At 50.0% G+C, this 19,685-nt stretch overlaps 7 protein-coding genes across 7 annotated transcripts; 5 read left to right on the top strand and 2 right to left on the bottom strand.

Moving 5' to 3' along the window:
• Window positions 1–55: 55 nt before the first annotated feature.
• ACHE_20554A (trafficking protein particle complex subunit 13) lies at window positions 56–1,281 on the top strand (the record flags this gene model as incomplete). The annotated part of the gene is made up of 5 exons (XM_043284870.1): window positions 56–122; window positions 177–183; window positions 237–360; window positions 410–931; window positions 988–1,281. 5 exons carry the CDS (start codon window positions 56–58, stop codon window positions 1,279–1,281), a joined length of 1,014 nt encoding a protein of 337 aa, XP_043133618.1.
• A 1,632-nt stretch (window positions 1,282–2,913) lies between these two features.
• ACHE_20553A (dDENN domain protein) lies at window positions 2,914–6,612 on the top strand (the record flags this gene model as incomplete). Its single annotated transcript, XM_043284869.1, has 6 exons — window positions 2,914–3,637; window positions 3,697–4,610; window positions 4,661–4,720; window positions 4,777–6,118; window positions 6,171–6,431; window positions 6,482–6,612. 6 exons carry the CDS (start codon window positions 2,914–2,916, stop codon window positions 6,610–6,612), a joined length of 3,432 nt encoding a protein of 1,143 aa, XP_043133617.1.
• A 1,145-nt stretch (window positions 6,613–7,757) lies between these two features.
• ACHE_20552A (DUF1593 domain-containing protein) lies at window positions 7,758–9,279 on the top strand (the record flags this gene model as incomplete). Its single annotated transcript, XM_043284868.1, has 2 exons — window positions 7,758–8,108; window positions 8,158–9,279. The coding sequence occupies 2 exons, from the start codon at window positions 7,758–7,760 to the stop codon at window positions 9,277–9,279; spliced, it is 1,473 nt and encodes a 490-aa protein (XP_043133616.1).
• A 360-nt stretch (window positions 9,280–9,639) lies between these two features.
• Window positions 9,640–10,642, top strand: ACHE_20551A (DUF3632 domain-containing protein; the record flags this gene model as incomplete). Its single annotated transcript, XM_043284867.1, has 2 exons — window positions 9,640–9,808; window positions 9,885–10,642. The coding sequence occupies 2 exons, from the start codon at window positions 9,640–9,642 to the stop codon at window positions 10,640–10,642; spliced, it is 927 nt and encodes a 308-aa protein (XP_043133615.1).
• A 73-nt stretch (window positions 10,643–10,715) lies between these two features.
• RIM20 (putative pH signal transduction protein PalA) lies at window positions 10,716–13,677 on the bottom strand (the record flags this gene model as incomplete). Its single annotated transcript, XM_043284866.1, has 7 exons — window positions 10,716–11,148; window positions 11,206–11,608; window positions 11,657–12,231; window positions 12,283–13,177; window positions 13,233–13,287; window positions 13,358–13,595; window positions 13,670–13,677. 7 exons carry the CDS (start codon window positions 13,675–13,677, stop codon window positions 10,716–10,718), a joined length of 2,607 nt encoding a protein of 868 aa, XP_043133614.1.
• A 371-nt stretch (window positions 13,678–14,048) lies between these two features.
• Window positions 14,049–15,121, bottom strand: ACHE_20549S (putative mitochondrial carrier protein; the record flags this gene model as incomplete). Its single annotated transcript, XM_043284865.1, has 5 exons — window positions 14,049–14,255; window positions 14,309–14,646; window positions 14,703–14,921; window positions 14,984–15,057; window positions 15,114–15,121. 5 exons carry the CDS (start codon window positions 15,119–15,121, stop codon window positions 14,049–14,051), a joined length of 846 nt encoding a protein of 281 aa, XP_043133613.1.
• Window positions 15,122–17,345: 2,224 nt separating this feature from the next.
• Window positions 17,346–18,783, top strand: ACHE_20548A (putative sterol carrier protein; the record flags this gene model as incomplete). Its single annotated transcript, XM_043284863.1, has 2 exons — window positions 17,346–17,839; window positions 17,901–18,783. 2 exons carry the CDS (start codon window positions 17,346–17,348, stop codon window positions 18,781–18,783), a joined length of 1,377 nt encoding a protein of 458 aa, XP_043133612.1.
• Between the last annotated feature and the right edge of the window lie 902 nt (window positions 18,784–19,685).

The raw sequence follows: 19,685 nt of genomic DNA, 5'->3' as shown, positions 1-19,685 counted from the left end.
TCTTGTCCACAACTATAATAAGATTGCTAAAAGAGAAATAAACTCAAAACAAATCATGGCCCGTCCGCGCGCGCAGTCTAGCGCTGAAGGCCCCAAAGAGCCCCATTCGGTCTCTCTCAAAGGTACGCAATCTCGGAGATAGTACCAGGGGTATAGCTGATCAAGGTCCATTCCAGTATTGCGGTAAGCCCAGTGTCCCTCAGTCTTGCATTTTGTCTTTGCTCTGACTTTTGAAGCCTTTCGCGGCCATCGTTGTCATACCAATATCCGCTTCCTGTTGCCAATACGAAGATCTCGAGCAAGGCGTCGTTGAGTTATCCTTCTGAGAATGCCGATGATCAATTCATCTTCAGTCCTAATGTTTGCTGTCTACTGTATCTTTCTATGACGACTAGCTAATGAGGAATAGCTCACTCTACCTCCAACTTTTGGATCCGCTTACGTCGGAGAGACCTTTGCCTGCACATTAAGCGCAAATAACGAACTCCCCGAAAATGAGACATCGCGCGTAATCACCTCTGTCCGAATCGTCGCTGAGATGCAGACCCCATCGCAAGTAGCCTCGCTCGAGCTCGAATCCGCTGACGACGAGACTGCATCGACAGATGGTTTAGACAAAGGGCAATCGCTACAGAAGATCGTCCGGTTCGATCTGAAAGAGGAGGGGAACCATATCCTGGCGGTTAGTGTTAGTTACACGGAGACGTTGATGGGGACGGACTACCAGGCGTCTAGCGGGCGGGTGCGGACGTTTCGGAAACTATACCAGTTTGTGGCTCAGCCGTGTCTCAGTGTGAGGACTAAGGCGTCTGAGTTGCCGTCGGTAGAGGTGGAGAATAAATCGCTCGGGCCTTATGGGAGGACTAGGTTGTTGAGGTATGCGCTTGAGGCGCAGTTGGAGAATGTGGGGGATAATGCTGTGGTGTTGAAGGTGAGTTACAAGGTCTCTGGCAAAAAAAATTTTTTCTAAATGGAGGCTGTCTATAGCAAACGCGATTAAATCCTAAGCCACCGTTCAAAGCGACTTCGCTGAATTGGGACTATGAGCGACCCGACAAAGCGACATGTCCGCTGCCGACGTTGAACCCGCGGGACGTGCTGCAGGTCGCATTTCTGGTTGAGCAGGAAGAAGGACAACAGGACGGACTTGAGAATTTGCAAAAGGACATGAAGCGGGATGGTCGAGCGATATTGGGACAATTATCGATTGAATGGCGAGGCGCTATGGGAGACAAGGGATTCCTGACGACAGGCAATCTCTTGACGCGACGACGGGCGTAAACATGGTACATACAAGGAAAGGACAAATTCCAGGAACCTGCGGTGACAGGATACACGACAGGATTGGCGGGGCGTTGGTGCATACGGAGTACAGCGGACAGGATAGGAAGCTTCCGCGACGGCAATACTTATCTTGTGCGACTGCAGCTGCACTGATAATGCTGGACTGAGTCAGAGGATACAAGGCGTTCTGCACTTGTGGTAGTAGAAGTTCAGCTCCGACTGCGATTCGAACCGATTTACTGCAAATAAATCCAGGGTGTGGTTTAGATCTACAAAAGAATAGCATTGTCTGCATAATAATATCATATACCGGAGCTCTTTTTTATAGATCGCAGGTCAGTTAAGCTGGGGAATCCTTGACTGGACGGAGACTTAGAAGGGATTAATGCCGCTCTACAACCATAGCGAGAGCAAGTCAAACCCGACCATCTAATAGTATACAAAGTATATAAGAAATACTCCGTATATAGAACAAAGAAGATCACACCATACTCCGTACTCCGTACGGAGGTACCAGTAACTAAGTACAGTACTTGTAGTCAGTAGACTGACATAGTTTCCGGGCGCACGTAGCACCGAGTGTCCCGCGACGAGGACTCGAGCGTTGAATCTAGACTTTGGAGGGAGAGGAAGTGGTCTGAGAGCAACCATGATGGACGATACTATCGACGGACTATGCTGGAGCAGGCTCATTTTTGGCAGGTATTTTGGGTGGTAATTAACTCGGTTGAGGATGATTAAGGTACATCCCGTCTGTCAGTGTGTATAGGTGCAGAGTTACTAGTACATACAAGTAGTATGAGCTGTACAAGTGTCCTGCTGCTGTGTGGGTATATGCACGACTGAAGACTCCAACCCCGTCAGGTCCATTTACCAGATTGAGAGGCAGGAACAGCAAGGTATAATCAAATGCACCATGGGTCGTTTCAGGAGAGAGGTTGGTTTGTCTACAGTATTCTCCAATATTCCACAGCAGTAGTATCATCCATGGATAAAGATGGTTAAAGATACGTGGATAAAACAAAGCAGAATAAGTGCATTATCATGCAGCAAAATAAACAAAATTATTCTAAAATTATGATAATAGAATCACTGTAATAAATTCCATAAAAAAAGGAGGTTTTTCTGGCCTCGTTTCAAGCTGGTCCTCCTTTTGCTCTCTTGCTGTTACTTACTCCTTTTCCTTCTCCAGTCGATCCATCATCCCCTCTTCTTTCCACTCTTTCTATTCTCTTCTCTTCTCTTTCCTGTACCTCTTTCTATCCTCTTTTTCTCTCCCTCTCTCAATTTTCTCATAATTCTCTCCCTCTAACCTTCTCCTTTACCTACATATAATATCATTATCTGTCATTAGAATTGCCCCAGCTGCGTCTCCAACCTCCGCCAGAACCACCGCTGATCGTTGAATCCCCCTCCCGGATTGACCATTGACCTTTGAATCGGAGACAAACAAACAATCCTGATCCAGACCAACTCGCATGAAGTGTCCAGAAAAAAGCAAACATTTCGAATAGCAGAGCCAAGATCTAATTGAGACCCCCCTGTACGATACAAGGCCAGAAAATAAATTAAGAAGGAAAAAAAAGTTGATGACCACTCGCGCGCCCGCGATTCCAATCCGCCCACGAGATGCGCTTCTCCTCTACTTCTGCCTCCTCCTCCTCGACGTCTGAGGGGTCTGCGACTCCTCTCGCCGATTATTTTTGGATTGCCGGTGTGGATGGGACCGAAATCCTCGATACCTTTCGCCGCTTAGGAGACGAATACAGAGCCCACAGTGCCACTTCCCCCGGCCCCGCCCTCGCGGATACCATCGAGGAGGATGCAGATGCTGAAGAGGCCCATGACCCTCGGCTGGATGGGCTCTCCAGACCTGGTTCTGCCAGTGGGATTCGGGGCTCCGTTCAGCGCCTGTCGTTTCGTTCAGGGGACTCGGATCCTCATCCCAATGGCTCCAACAGTAACCGAAGCAGCATGACCATTAAGGGTAACGGGAATGGCGGCAATGGTGATAGTACAGGGGATAATGGTAATACTACTCCGGCTGCGCTTTCGCCGCGAAACTCGGCGCTGGTGGACGAATCGGGTCAGTTGGGTCACTTTGATTTCGACAAGGCATTGCTCAAGTTCGCTTCGGAGAGAGAGTCCTTTCTGTCGGATCTGAGTCTCAGCGCGGGTGCGATCACCCCGAATAACCGACCTAGATCCCGTTTACGTACCCAGAAGATCGTATCCGAAGAGAATAATTCGTCAGGGGGCAATCTGCTTCGTTCTGGAATTGGCAGCGTGCGCCGGCATATGGCGTTTCGCGACATGAATAGTATGAAGAGACAGCCCTCCGTGGCCCGTCAAGGTGAGATTCGCACTCATAGAAAGGCGAGAGAGGATATTGATTGACAGGTTCATCTGCAGCATCGATACGAACTTCGCGACGCCTGAGTAACTACAATTCCGTTATCCCAACTCCGCAACCGCTCGAGATTTCTCCAACTATGCATCCCCTTAAACGTCGATTCGAACCTGTCCTACTTGATCGATACCCCACTAAAGACATGACGGATGAGTTGAAGCAACGGTGCAATTTCCCCGACTACGTGCCCATGTTTGCTTTCCCGAATGATATCAACATCGTATCCTCCGATCAGAGACCACGCTCTACCTGGCATGGCTTTGCCATGACTACCGATAATGGCTCGAGATTGCACGCCATTTGCGTCATTATCTGGATTCCCTTAAACCCGCAGGCCGCTGAAGAACTCGAGAAGCGTTGCGAGGAGTGGCGCAAGGACAACATGACCGACGAGGAGCGCGAACTGGCTGCTAGTCTTGGAGAACGATTGGCCTCTGAGCGTGCAAAACTGTCCCGGCTGCTTGCGGAGCTGCCAACAGTACCCTCGGGCTCAGAACAGAGAGAGCAATTGGAAGACGATATCAGCGCAGTGGAGGAGAAGATCGGGTTGATGACCGATCTTTTGCGACCTGTCCGTCATGGGGCTGCCTCCAAGATTGAGGGTCTCACAGACGGTGATACAGGTTTCTGGATCCCTCGCGCATACGGAATTCTGGGCCGCGAAGCCAACATGACAAGCTTGTGGAAAGAATGGTTGAAAGCGGTCATTGTTCCCATGACTGAAGGCAGCGTCCAGCGTGTGCCTCCCAGTTCGCCGCGCATGGGTATCTGGCAACCTTTGGAGCGATACGTCATGAACCTCTGTACTGAAGCATTCAGTCCCAACGGTTCGACGACTCAGGTCGAATTGTCGGTCAGGGAATTGCGTCTGTTCGCGCGTAAGGAGGCCAGCAATGAATTGCCCGGTTCTCGTAATGTACGTCTCCCTTTGCCTTCTTTTCATGCTGGCGCTCTAACGTTTGCAAGACTGATCTCTATGCTTTATTCCGAGCTCTATCGGTACCTAATATCGTTATTTTATTCGAGGTTAGTGCGACTTGCTAGAAATGAGATTGGAAAGAGACAAAACTAACAGAGGATAGTATGCATTGACGGAATCACGCATCATTTTCCTATCCTCTCATACATCAATGCTCTATCTGGCTACCAAGGCCCTGGTCGATCTCTTGTTCCCTATTCAATGGACCGGTGTCCTCATTCCAATTCTCCCCGCTCGCCTGATCCAGGCCCTCGAAGCTCCGTGCCCGTACATCGTGGGTATTGAACGACGGTACGAAAAGGTGGAATTGCCATCTGACGATTTCGTCCTGGTTGATTTGGACTCCGACATGATTGAGAGTACAATCAGGCCCACTCCGCTGCCACGACACCAGCGCCGGAAACTGCTGTCGCTGCTTCAGCTGGCAGCACCTCACCACAATCGGTGCGGCGTTCCCACCGGTCCTCCCGCGTATGCTGTCGAAACCTACCCGTTCGATTCTTTCATGTCTGAAAATCCTTTCATCTTCAACCCCAAGGCGCAGTCCACTCAACTAGCCAAGTACGTCAGTCTCAACTCGAGTTCTTTTGGCCAAAACTCGAACCCCCAGAACTCGTATCAGGCACCCATTTTCAATGCCTATTTGCAAGCTCGACAGGAGTCGGTGTCGAGGGGCTACTCATCCAAGGGTGACAGGCCAGGGACGAGCTCCACTTCGAAGACAGGGTCTCCACCGTCTCCAAGAATGGATAGCTCACCTACGTCGGGTCATTTCCCTCCACCAGGATCACGCACGGACTCGGGTTTGGCTCTTCAGGCATCCCTGCGGGAAAAGCGATCCGGTCATTTTGATGCTGCGTCCCGGCGTAGCTCCTCGTTCGGCATGGATATGAAGACGGGCATACCCCGACGACCCAGTGCGCCTTTCTTGGGCCACACGCCCAACCTGTCTGTCACGACTCTGAACACCGATTACAACCCTGGATCGACCTATGCGCCATCTGTGTATGCGCAGTCGACAGTCGCTGCATCCACAATTGTCCCGACGGCGTCTTCTCAGCCTATTCACAACTCTGAAGGAACATGTTGGGTGGAGGGACATTGCCTGCAGGTCCAGCCTTGGGACGACAAGGCCATTTGCGCGATTTGTAATGAGCGAGCCGAGGAAGGAATGTACAAATGTAGCGCCTGCAAGACCGTTGTGCACAACCAGTGTGCTCTGCAGATCTGCATCGTGTGTCCGGCTGCGTTCCACCCGGAGCAGGTTCGTGCGGCCTTTGTCCGGTGCTTCGCCAGTCTGTTCTACACGTACAAGAAGTTTTTGCAGCCGTCTACTGGTGACAAGAAGAAGTCTGGTCTGTTCTACAGCTTCAACGCAGATGCATTCATGAAGAGCTTGCCGGGTGAACACGCGGAGTATATCGCTGTTTTGTCACAGACGCAAGGTAGCTTCCTCTCGGTAAAACTTTGCAAGGAGACATGCTGACAATATACTAGGATTCAACGAATTCATCAGCGAGAGAGAATATTGCAACCCGAAGTCGAAGACCAAGGACCCCCGCATGACACTCTTCGATGAGATCGTCCTGTCTAAGCGCAACCGCGGTCGTTCTTCGATTTTCTCTGGCCGGAGCACGACGGACTTCCTGTCTGACACTTCGAACCATCTCTGGCGCACCGCTAGTGCAGCGTCGGTCGCACCCAGCAGTCGGAATCAGCAAAGTATCTCTGAGGATTTCAGCCGCATGGCAGTCAAAGGTTTGTCCATATTTATGCCCAATGTTCATGAACTTTGCTGACCTATATAGCACCGGCAAAACTGGATACAAGATTGATGAAAGACCCCCGCATGATTCACGGAGTTCCTCGACCGTCCAGGGCGGCGAACAGGGCCACTCGAAAGCCGCTTCCGAATGGTTTGGCTATTACGCCTCCGTAAGGAGGTTGCCATCCAGCATGAAATGCGAAGTGAATGTGACATTTTGAGGCAGCACACTCATCTCGTCCTGGCCTTCTTGCGATCTTCGCTTGTCCGTTTTCACTGGCACGACGAGCATCTATCCATTCGTAATGGATCACTTTGGAAAGAAACAGTACAGATTGGATGTTTGGAACAAACTCTACGACAGATGAGGGTGAAGAATGAAAAATATAAGGAAAAAAAGAAGCATGACATCTCGAGACGATACCGTTGATTGCCCGTGACGAATTTCCTTTCCCATATTCGAGCAAGACACGGCACACGGCACACCCGATTTAATGACACTCATGGCATGCGATTGTCGATATCTATTTTTACCGATGTTGAAGAAGTTTCTGAGAAGTTTCGGGAGGTACATAAAACTCATACACAGTCATACATATGCTTATTTTTCTATTCGTCTTTCTGGATTATTGACGATTCGAAGCCCATTTTTCTACTACATGATTGGGCACGGCTTTTTGGGTTGATCTTCTTCGGTTGTGATTTATTCCTCTTTTTTGGTCTCTACTTCGATTCATCGCTTGTATTTCCTGTCCCTTTCTCATTACCTTTTGCCTATTTTTTCTTCGTGTAAGTTGGTCGGTTGATTGTTTGATATGTTCTCGTGTGTTTTCTTAATACCCCCTTTTTACCCCCAATTCCTCGGTCTGTTTGGATGGTACTGTTATTGTTATTCCTATTGGATCGAACAATGAATCAATGCTGGATCATGTTTCTTTAAGAGATGAATTCTTTCCGGATCGTATTCGTTGATCTTGGATAGTTATGCTGTCAGACAGCCAATTATGTCCACTGGTTGATCAGACTAACCCATTTCTCGTAACAACATCGGGTGGCAGTCTTGGTTAATATGTCAGTGCCACGAGACGAGAAATCATCGTGAAGAAAGTCGGGACGAAGCGCACCGCGTGCTTGCGGGGATTCTGGGGTAATAAATTAAAAATCTGGGGAATGACGAAATGCTCGGACACCGGTTTTAGCCCGGTTGCTATACTCCATGACTTTTGGGGAAGCGATTGGCCTAGTAAGATTCTATAAAAGCAGGTAAGATCCCTAGAAACGTTATCCAGTTGGTATGTACATGTAAAGCCCCCGGCATCATGCTCCCTTTCACACTCTTCCCCATATTGCTCTTCCTATCCGTCATACGACCCACCTTCAGCACAAACACAACAGAAAAACTGCGCATATTCATCCTATCCGACATCCTTAATGAACCCGATGACTCTCAATCTCTTGTCCGCTATCTACTCTACTCAAACGAGTTCCAGACTGAGGGAATAGTAGCCACGACCTCGACATGGCTTCCAAACGAGACGCATCCAGAGGCGATTCGCGAGATCATTCGTGCGTACGGAAGTGTAGTGGATAATCTTAATCAACATGTACCAGGGGATAAGCAATATTCTTCTGCGAAGGAACTGCTCAGTGTTGTTTTTTCGGGGCCTACCGTACGCTTAAAACCCCATGGATGCACATCATGGCATGCTGACCAGCTAGGTCTACGGCAAACAAGCCTTACAAAATAACAGCACCCTTAGTCCCGGCGCATCCCACCTAGTCAAATCCCTCAAATCCTCAAACGCAACCCTTCACCTCCCCGTCTGGGGCGGCACAAACACTCTCGCCCAAGCCCTCCAGCACATCTCCCGCACCCATTCCTCAACCGAAGCGAAGACCCTCCGCTCCCGCCTCCGCATATACACAATCTCCGATCAAGATGATACGGGTCCCTGGCTGAGAGCGACGTACCCGGATTTGTTCTACATTGCGTCAAGACATGCGTGGAAGGCGTACCCCCTTGCGGCTTGGACGGGGATGTCGACGATGGCTCTTTCGCCTGCGGCGAATGATAGTATTGTGCAGAATGCGTGGTTGGGGAGGTATATCCAATTGGGAAAGTTGGGGGATGTTTATCCTGATATCGAGTATACGATGGAGGGCGATTCACCGAGTTTGTTGTACTTCATCCCTAACGGACTGGGGCACATTGAGAAACCTGATTGGGGAAGTTGGGGTGGACGATATTCACCCCTTTCAGATGATCATCGTGAGACGCAGTTCGGTGATACCCTGGATACGGTATACTACACCTCTGTGAATAATACGGAGACGGAAAAGTCGAATCATGCAACCATATTCCGCTGGCGCAGTGCGTTCCAGACGGACTTTGCAGCAAGGATGCAATGGACGCTTTCTTCGAACTATACCTCCGCGCGCCATCCGCCTGCTATTCGTGTGAATGGGCATGAGGGTCTGGAGCCATTGATTCTCCATGCGCGTTTGAATCAGTCTTTCGTCTTCGACGCGAGCGAAACACTCGATACAGACCAACATGACGATCTACAATTCGAATGGTATCAATACCAAGAACCATCCTACCTACCAAACCCCGGTCCACAAAGCGATAAAAGACTAAACATTCAACCACTCTCGGATGGACAGCTGGTCAAGCTCAACGAGCAGGGATTCGAGGACGCCGTTCGCGCGAAAAAAGTTAGGATTACACTTCCGGCAATGCAGGGTACAGAGATGGTAGATGGGTATCATTTGATATTGCAAGTTAGCACTGGTGGTGAGGTTCCGATTACGAGATATAAGAGGATTGTTTTGGTGGTTTAGTACAGCTGTACCCCTGAGTAGTCTAATGTATATATTCGAATAGCATGTCTCTTTGTAGATAAGACACATATCAACATCCTTTGCACATAGTACACGTTCACACATATCTCCTCATGATTGGTCTATCCCCTATCTAGAGCGATACAGACTAGGCAAAGAAGGGTTAGTATGGCCGCATAACTAAGTCTCTATGCACATTATACATACTAATGCAACACCATGACATCATCCATCACGGCTCTATCCGTATCTCCCCGCTCAGCCCCATTATCACCACAAGTTGTACTTGTACTCACAAACACCCGTTGACTATCCTCAACTAGTCAATATCCCTTGTATTCAAGGAATACAGAGCACAAAATGGCCACTCTTGACGAACTCTCCCAACACCGCAACTGGTTCCGCGGGGACCCAGACCTCCCCTTCACCCCGCTTGTGGAAGCGTACGTGGCCGACGAGATCGATCTGCAAACTACCGTTGAGAAGATTGTAAAGCCGGTGAATGAGGCGTATTCATCTGGTGATGCTAGTGCGTTCCCATTCACTAATTACCATGAATTACAACTTAAAGCCATGGACATGAAAGAAAACTAACAAAGCAATAGACAAAACCCCCAGCACTGAATCTCTCCTCTGGGACCTCTGGTACACAATCCTCTGGACCGCAAAGAAAACTCCCCGCACAGACCCTCCCTCCCAAAAATCCCAATCCGCAATCCTAGACCCTTCCACGCCCTCAAAAGGCCACACCAAACTCCTCACCCTCCTCGAAATCCTCAAAACAAAACCAGACCCTCCATATCCGTCGAACATCGACCAGAGCACTACGAGGAACTGGATCTTCAATGACGGCAAACTCTGGTCTGTGCTAAGTTTATTCGGGCCCGCGACGAGGGAGATACTGAATGATTCACCCGGCGCGGGGAACGGGTATGAAGATGTTGAGGTTGCGGGGTGGGTGAATCTGAATGCATTTCTGGCGCATGTGACGAAGCGGGAGATTGCGGGGATGGAGCAGATTGGGATTTTTGAGCTGCGGCATGCGCTGGAGCAGAGGCATAAGGATGATACTAAGGGTAAGGTGCCTGTGAAGGAGGCGCGGAAGGTGCAAACGTTTGTTGCGGCGGCGGGGGTGTGGGTGATTATTATGGGTGAGGAGTTGTGGGCACGGAAGGGGGAGAAAAAGGGTAAGGAGGGTGAGGCTGAGTCTGGGGTGCGGGCGAAGGGGGATGTCATCACGAAAGAACGGTGGAAGTTGTGGGTTGAGAAATTGAGGTTCTTGAGTTGTAGGGATGATTTGGATATTGATACCCGGGAATTGGCGGCGCAGGGAGCTGCGATTTTGGCGCGTGTGCATACTTAACTCGTTTCTCACGATTGTGATTGTTGATAGCAATTGATTACTGTATATAATATGATGCAATATATACCGGCTGTTAAGAAAATCGTATCCCCTGGTTAGGATTCCACGGTCCCGGCTGACCCTGTCCCCTTCCTGCTGGTGACCCTCCAAATCGTATCCCCATCTCAGGAGACCATATCCCCGGCGCAGGGACAGATGGAGGAGGCACCGCGCGTGTAGGTTGCGGTGCTTGAAGCGGTCCCCCGGTAACTGATGGTCGTGGTTGTGTTTGCACTGGCTGCACTTGCACCGGTTGCGGCTGAGGCTGCGGCGGCGAGGGGGCAGGAGCTTGCGGTCGAACTACTGGTTTTGACTGTGGCTGGAGTTGAGGTTGAGGTTGCGGTTTGGGCTGGACGGGAGTCTGAGACTGGGGCTTGCTATACGCAGATGGATGATTTGCTGGCTGCTGGCGGAAATGTGACTGGGAGATATTCAGCGATGCCATTGCCGCGACGCTCGAGATTTCACTGTCCAGTCAGTCAGTATACATTACATCAATAGTCAGGTTTAGGGAAGGAACATACGCCTCAATCTGACTAGCCTCCATCCTCCTTTGCTGCACGAAAGACTTGCAGTCATCCCGGAATCTTCCAACGTGCTTCGCAAGGTCATTGTAGAACTTCCTCCCGACTTCAATATTGGAGATAATCTCCTTGTACTTGAGGTATCCGTTCTCGAGTTCCTGTAACGCCTTCTCACGTGCCTTGGATGATGCGTCGCCGTGTTGGGCATTTGTGAATGCGCGGTTGGCCTCACGAACCTGGGCGGCGATCTGGTCTTGGTCATGTTGTTCTTGCTCCACCATTTGTTTGTCTGAGTCGTAGAGATGGAGCTTTTCTTCGAGGAGGTCTTCGAATTGGCTGGCTTGTATTGTTTGCATGGGAAATTCGCGTTCCAGACGGGCTGTTTCTCTGACGAGGGATTGGCCTGAATGTTATAAGCATGGGAGTTATCAACGGTCAGAAGTACACTCACTGATATCATCCGAGCGAGCTTTATCTTTCAACGTCAGGATTCGTCGCTTCCGTCGGTTCTCCAACCGACTAAGCTCACTCAAGCATCCTCGTAGGCGGATAGTTTCTTGCTCCAACTCCGGCGGAATCGCCGCCCTCCGACTACTAGGCACATAATGCTCGAGATCACGGTTGGTACCCGTCAACACCCGGAAGATCGCCTCGGAATCTTTGACCTTCCTCTCAACCAAGTTGTCGCTGTTCTGCGCAGACGCAAAGTATCCATTGATATCGTTAGAAGTCGCGTAGATCTTTGGCGCCGCCTTTTCAGACGGTTCTCTCGACCACCGGTCTGTTCCGTATTTCCTGCGCGAAGCCTCGTCTTCGGCCTTTTCAGCTTGTAGAAGTTCGACGGCCTCCTGAAATACTGCTTTGTCGTTCGTTTTGACTTTGGAGGTATCCTCGAGAGACTTTCGTAGTTCGTGCAGTCCGCCTTGTTGGCGCATTTCTTCGGCGTGTGAAACTAACGTGGGTGGCAGGCCAAGTGGTTTCTCCAGCGCTTGGAGTGAGCCAGGCAGGTTCAAGGAGGATAGCAGACTGCATTCGTTAGCAAATTTTTATGGCGATTTTGCTAGGGAAGGGACATACTCCCTGATCTTGTCCGTCATTGATTCCAGCTCCACAATGATGTTATCATTGATCAATCGATCACGACGATCAGAGTAAATACTGGCTGCGATGTGAACAGCATACGGGACCAGTTTCGAAAACAGCGGTTGACCAAGAGGCCCATTGTCTCCAAGCATAGCGATAGCATCAGTCACCTGCGACGGCGCCTTGGCCGCAACCATGCTTGCTCGATCAATGGCCTTGAGCTCTGACTTGGGAGGTACCGGGTTGAGGTAGATTACGTCGTTGTCTTTCTCCGCACGCTTCAGGTCCTCTGTCACCCGGTTCTTCAGCCCATTCAAATCGCCCAGCACAACGCGATTGATCCACCGTGACTCCTTCAATGCCTCGTTTACACATGTCACACTGTCGCGAAGACGAGCCACCTCTTCACCATATTTCCGTTTCTCGAGACAGTCCAGCGACTGCCGGTACTGCGCAGCCGCAGCGAAATGGTGATGCTTAGCCGTTGTATGATGAATCCACTCCGGACTAATCGCATTCGACTTCACGGCAAAGTCCCCAGCATCCGCATAAAAATCCGATACCTTAGCCGCAAGTCGTGCAATCGACGCATCCTTCAATCCATCCTTAACTGCCTTTTGCCAGAAACACTCCTGCGCCTGCGCCAACAGTAACTGTTCCAGACTCTGAACTGTCATATCGTCCATATCTTCTGGCGGCGAGGTGCGAATGTCAGGTAGGATATCGGTTCGCAGGTGTGTCAGGACCCCGGCCGACTGGCAGAAGTAGTTGCATGCCTGTTTGAGCCCTTCCGACGTCGTGCGGTTCACGTTGAATGCTAGTTGCGAGTACAGGGCCGCCAGGTTGAATAAGATATTCGCGAGCTCGAAGCGGAGGTTATTCTGCGAAGCTTGACAATTCCATCAGTCTGTTTCTCTTCATGTACTCCAGGGGGGGGGACATACTCGGCCTAGATGTGTTCAACCCAAATGCAGGATACCACGGAAATTCCACCCCAACCTATATCGCAGATAAACATTCCCCTCTTCATCAAAAATCCATAACTTCCATCTTTGTATAGAGCACTCACGTCTATTGGGAACTTCCCACTCAGCCATTTCAGCTGCGCCGCATACGTGACCAGCCGACTGATCCCGGTAACATGCGGTTCCTGGACATTGATAGCCTCAGTTCGTAAGCGGTCGATGATCAGCAAATCCTCTGCAAACATATCCGGGCGCTGGTCATATTTGGAGGAGATATATTGGGTGATGGCATTCGATAGTGAGACGCTGTGGGAGCGCCGAAACGGGAGTTGGAGGATGTTGCTGTGCGATGGGCATTGGTTAGCAGGGTAGGCTTAAGAGAGTAGTATCTTCTAGGAGAAGAAGAATAGACATACGCTGCCATTGTGAATCCAAGCGAAAGGCGAGCCAGGAGCAAAGAACAAAGTCCGTGTTGGAAGTGTCTTAATTTTTTCTGGTTTGTTGACAGCGAAAAGCCAAACCCCACCGGGCAACGGATGACGTTCTGCATGCCTGATGGATCGGGCATAAACGGTATACTGATGTATGAAACCATACACTAATTTAGATTGTTGTATATCCTGGAGCAGCGGCTCATGCTATTGCACATATATGTACGTGAAATCATAATCAATCATCAGACAGATAAAAGAGCAAACAAACATAAACATCTGATGACAATATCTCCCCGAATCCAAACTTGCAAGCAAAATAAAAACAAAGATAATACATAATCACCACTCATGCAACGACGCGCTATATCTCCAGCTGGTTGATGCGCGCCTTAATATATTCGAATAGACTCAGCAAGATCATGTTATTGATGCCTGTCCGGAACAGGATGATAGAGATGCCTTTGTACATGCTCGATTTGGAAACGGCCGCCGAGGCCTCTCCAACTTGCTTGGTCTTTCCAAGCAGAACGCTCTGCGCGCGTGTTTTGCGGGTATCGAGGGGATAAGTCTAGAAATGCGTTGTAAGCAAATTGTATGTCCCAGCAGACAAGTGGTACTTACGCAGAACCAGGGCACGGTACTGCAAACGGCCCCCGCAACGATAGTGCCGCCAAACGGAGAAGTGTCAGGGCCTAATTTTTTAGCCGTGATCTGTTTGACGGTCTCGTAGACTCCAAAGTATAGGGCGGACCCAACGCTATCTCGCAAAGCATGTAGATGAAACCCGGTGTAAAGGCCACGGAACCCATAGCGCTGGACGATTTGTTTGACCGCTTCAATGGTATTCAGTCGCGGCTTATTGCGCAAATTAGGGTCTCTGACCGCATCAGGGGCCGCCATAGAGCGGTTAGATACCAAAACAGAGGTTTGAACAACGTTTTTGGTGAGTTCAAACGGACCTTATACAAAGTAGGTCAGCTGGGATTGAATCAAAGGTCATGTCAATATAACTTACAGGCCAGGGGGGAGGTAATAGCACCGGCACAGAATCCAGAAAGGGTGAACGTTAAGATACTCGACGCGGTAGGACCACTACCCGGCCTATTGTAGTGTGCCAAAGGAGATTCGCCAGTGATTCTTTCAAAAAGACCGGATATACTATGCTTTGCGTTGGAGTACGTGGAGAAGTTAATCACCCGAACCACCGTGACACTCGCCAAAGGTGGCAGAGCTCCTATAAAGGCAATGAGTTACATTTGTGCTCAAACTAGAGGTCGGGGCAAAATTTCAACTAACCAGCAACGTAGCCACGCGGGCCCTCTGTCCGCCATAAATAGCGAATACATTGGAAGATATTTGGGAAATTATGTCTTGTACATGTCAGTTTGCTGTCTGCAATATTCTAAGGTTATTGCGCATCGCTCACGTTTGCATACGGGTCTTGACATTCTCCAGAGGAGTCTGTAAAGAAACAGCATCAGTACGGATGGTTCGTAGACAAGCTTCTCATTCAATGCCTGATGCGCCGTTCACCTACCACAGCAAGTGTCGCGCAGATGGTCGACGTCCCCGAAGCCACCTGCGTCTTATACCGCTTGAGAAGTTTGTTGCGAGTCGATTCATCCATTGTCCAGACGGGATTTATAGTAGAGGGGTTGGAGAGTGGAGAGACGAAAGGGGCATGTTCAGAGGTTCTGTCACTAGTCATTCCCGGGAATAGCCCATTGAGGGCAGACCAAGACTGTAGCTTTATTCCCTCCTTTGTCTCTTATGAGACCAATGACTGCCTGTGCAGCGTTCAATATCAGGGCCCTGGTGAAAGCAGGCTGGGGAGCCCTATGGAACGCAAAGCGGTCTCTCAGCTTGCGAGCAGACCGTTCGGCGTCCCACAATTGTCCATGAACGAGGGCTTAAACACCCTTTTCGTAACCTGCAGCTTCTCGACAGACGAGGAATGTTGTTTTTATCGTGGGTATGAGTATAATTGAGACGACAGAGGTTGAGTGCAGGCGAACACACAGCCGATGCAATTGCCGACTAAGGTGTAGCGAATTTCCCGTGTCTATGTTCCGGGTTGGTTGAGATCGAACAGCAGGACGTCCAGAGGGTCTTGGAGAGGGGAACGAGAGACGTGCGATTCAGAGAACACCCTATAATAACACCGACGCCACCGGCCATCAATTAGCTAGTCCATACTTTTTTCGGCGTTTCTTCATTTGTCTCCTATCTTTCTTTTCCGTATGACCGCGCCAAGGACGAACAACAAGCGGACCACTTACCTCCAGACTGATCCAGCATCCGCTCCCTGAAGATAAATAGCAGTACCAATTGCCAGTGAAAATCACAGCAAGACACAACTGCGCCGAACACCGCGGGATGGCTGTTCGACCGGAAATGTTCCTCCAGTGATTCTTCGAGAGAAAAGCATGTGGGCCAAGGCGGTGGGCCCAGAAGACCCCTCCAAATCGGGTTTAGGGGCAGAGTGGAGTGACGTCTTCGTGAGTCGAGCTGGACCTTTATTTACAAGGATAAGAAGATAAGAAGAAAAAAGATCGCCTACAGAAATGACTGTCTATTGCGGTGTTGAACTGTATGATCCATGTCTGCTCTCCCGCACAAAGTGATAAGAGGATATATGCATATGGAACTGGGTTGAACAGGATCCACGGTGATTGCTTGTTGCGTGCAATGTGTGGTGATCTATGTTGGGAAACATTCGATACTGTTCCAAGTCTGCTTCTGTCCGCTCCTACGACTTGTCTTACCCGGGTACGTACTCCTATGGGTTGAGAGGCTGCTAGAAAAGACGCCGACATTCGTGAAGCTTTTGCAATGGCGAATTGATATGTCTATGGATGAAATGGTCCGGTCCTGGTCCGTACGGTTTGATACATGAGAATTCGGATTTCTACATCAAGGAGGGATAGCTACAACGACAGGCCCGTGGTGTGAAGCCTTGGCCACTGGCTGTGTATCTTTGGCAAATGGATAGCCTTCAGGGTCATCATTGCCTTTGTTATCCAAACAATCTCCTACTAAGGCGTATTCTCTGAACCAACCCTGTGTCGCCAATGGAATCTGAATACCGCATATTGACTGGGCAGCTGACGTTCAATAACCTCAGCGGCACGACTTATAGGCACACGCATACCAGGGGAATACTGGGGTATATAAGCGGGAATTAACCCATGGATATGATCTACTGTGATATTCCCAATCACAATAGAGTGCTCGGGAATATATATTCAAGTACTAAATCACGGTTACTACTTGACCAAATTGAACCTAGGTCCAGGGATATACAAGAGGCAGTATAGATTCTCTGCGAAAATGCTTTGTCGTCAGACATCAAGGATTTGTTGAGTGAGATGCGTCGTGCAGTGTGAGTACATATGCTCAATAGCCAATATCCTCGGGACCTCGGTCTCTCGGTCGCGGCCATGTTCTCCCCGCAATCGGCACCCCGTCCATTCTTTTCTCCGCAATATATCCATCTGTATCCGCATTGAGCTGGAAGAAAATCGATTTAAGACATTTCAGACCCCAATTGCGAATATTCGTTTGGTGTATTGTTTCCTTATACCTGATACCACTCTATACTCCGCACCGACACCTATCCATCCCTTATCCGATTCAATAAACAAGACATACCTACATCATGGGCAGAAAGGAAGCAGGACCCGCCTATGTTCTGGGCGTTGGCATGACCAAATTTATCAAGCCTCGTGGCAAGGTTGACTACCATGAGCTGGGCTTTGAAGCCGGTGTCAAGGCCATGTTGGACGCCCACATCAACTACGACGATGTTGACCAGGGCGTCGCATGCTATGTTTACGGCGACAGCACCTGTGGCCAGCGGGTCTTCTATCAGTTCGGATTGACCTCGATCCCCATCTACAATGTGAACAACAACTGCTCGACGGGATCTACCGGTTTGGCCATGGGTCGTACCCTGGTCTCCCATGGCGCCGCCGATTGTGTGCTTGTTGTTGGATTTGAGAAGATGAACCCGGGAAGTCTCCAGTCGATGTACCAAGACCGGGCGAACCCGACGGGTCTGCTTGGTAGAATGATGGCAGAGACGAGAGGGATTAGCAACGCCCCAGGTGCGGCCCAGATGTTTGGTAACGCGGGTCGTGAATATATGGAGAAGTATGTTCTTGTTTCTGATTCCCTTGCTTGTTACAACTAAATACTGACTGGTGCTACGAAGGTACGGCGCCAAGTTGGAAGACTTTGCGGAAATCGCTCGGGTGAACCATGAACACTCCAAGCGCAACCCCTACTCGCAATTCCAGACGGAGTACAGCCTTGAGCAAGTTGTAAAGTCGCCCATGATCCACGAGCCCCTGACCAAGTTGCAATGCTGCCCTACCTCGGATGGAGGTGCTGCTGCTGTCGTCGTTTCTCAGGCATTCCTTGACGCTCGCCCGCATCTCAAGGACCAGGCGGTCCTGATCGCTGGCCAGCAGCTGGCCACTGACACTCCCTCGCTCTACAACCGCAGCTCAATTGACCTGATGGGCTTTAGCATGGCCCGCAATGCCTGTCGAGCGGCCACCGCGGAGGCCGGTGTCAATGTGAAGGACATTAAAGTGTGCGAACTGCACGACTGCTTCTCCGCCAATGAGATGATCACTATCGATGCTCTCGAGTTATGCGAGCCCGGTAAGGCACATGAGATGGTCAGCAAAGGTGACATCACCTACAACGGCAAGATGGTTATCAACCCCTCGGGCGGTCTTATCTCCAAGGGCCACCCGCTCGGTGCAACTGGGCTGGCACAATGTGCGGAATTAGTCTGGCATCTGCGTGGCTGGGCCAACAACCGGTTGATCTCTGGCACGGACTCGGCCTTGCAGCACAACCTGGGATTGGGCGGTGCGGTCGTGGTGACGGTCTACAAGCGCGCTGACGGCAAAGTTGCCGCTCCGGTGTCGAGCGCTGAGGTCGGTAAGATCAATGGACTAGGATATAACCCGGCTGTTGAGGCGAAGGGCTTCACGGCCGAACAGGCCAAGTCCGTTCTGAGCAAGAAGCACAGCGACCAGTGGGCCTTGGCCGATACTCAGGACAAAGTTCTCGCTCGTTTTTAAGCGTTTAATTGTATATCCATATTTGATGACTTGAACTACATAGTCTGCAATTGGTTAATCTCATTCATGAGTTCAGAGACTTGTACTAGCACTACCCGATTGGGAATTACGGCTCGGCATAATAATTTCCCGGCCCCCCCACCGCATTCCACCGCCATAAATTTTTTTGCATCGCGATTTTCTCCCTCTCTTTTTTCTTTTCCTCTCTCATACATATCCCAGGTCTCCAACATACCCTTGTTGATGGTGTCAACGCACCACTCCGTCCACAAATTTTAGGCTGAGACCGAGAGAGAAGTTATGCTTAGTAACAATCCCGTCACCAGACCGAATTGGTGCACAGGTTCGCTTTGAGCATACATCTTTTGCTGACAGAATTTGTATTTGGATGATGGAATGGATCGATGGATTATTGGAATGAGTCTTTGGAGATCTCGTCCCTGAAGAAAATGAGCTTTTATGGCTTGACTCCGTGCACTTGTCAATTGCTCGCCCTGCCTCTCGTCACTAACCAGCAGGTCAACAGTATTATAGTCAAGGCATTTTCGAAGTCTCGTCCGTCTTATCCCCATGATATTCGAGGTCAAAATCGTGCCTAGAAGAAGTTCCAACAGGGACCAATGTCCTTTGTTAAATCTCCCTCGTGTTGCGACCGCTTCTCTTGTATGGAGCGCAACGTGTCAATGAAGGGAGACACATTCTAGTCCGTAGAGCTGTTATTCTGTGGAATGTACTTAGTACAACGCTTCAACATTGCAGAGGCATACACATTGCCTGACAAATGAACCGATGCCCGGTTCCTGTAGCCGTAGTTGTGCCCTTGCTGTTCTGCTGCCGATCAAGGGCGGGAATGCGCGCACGATGCCACTGTGCCTGTATCAGAGACTAGACTGCTTGTCGAG

This window comes from Aspergillus chevalieri, chromosome 2 (assembly GCF_016861735.1).
Source record: "Aspergillus chevalieri M1 DNA, chromosome 2, nearly complete sequence".
NCBI classification, from domain to species: Eukaryota; Fungi; Ascomycota; class Eurotiomycetes; order Eurotiales; family Aspergillaceae; genus Aspergillus; species Aspergillus chevalieri.
This window is presented reverse-complemented; position numbering and strand designations above follow the sequence as displayed.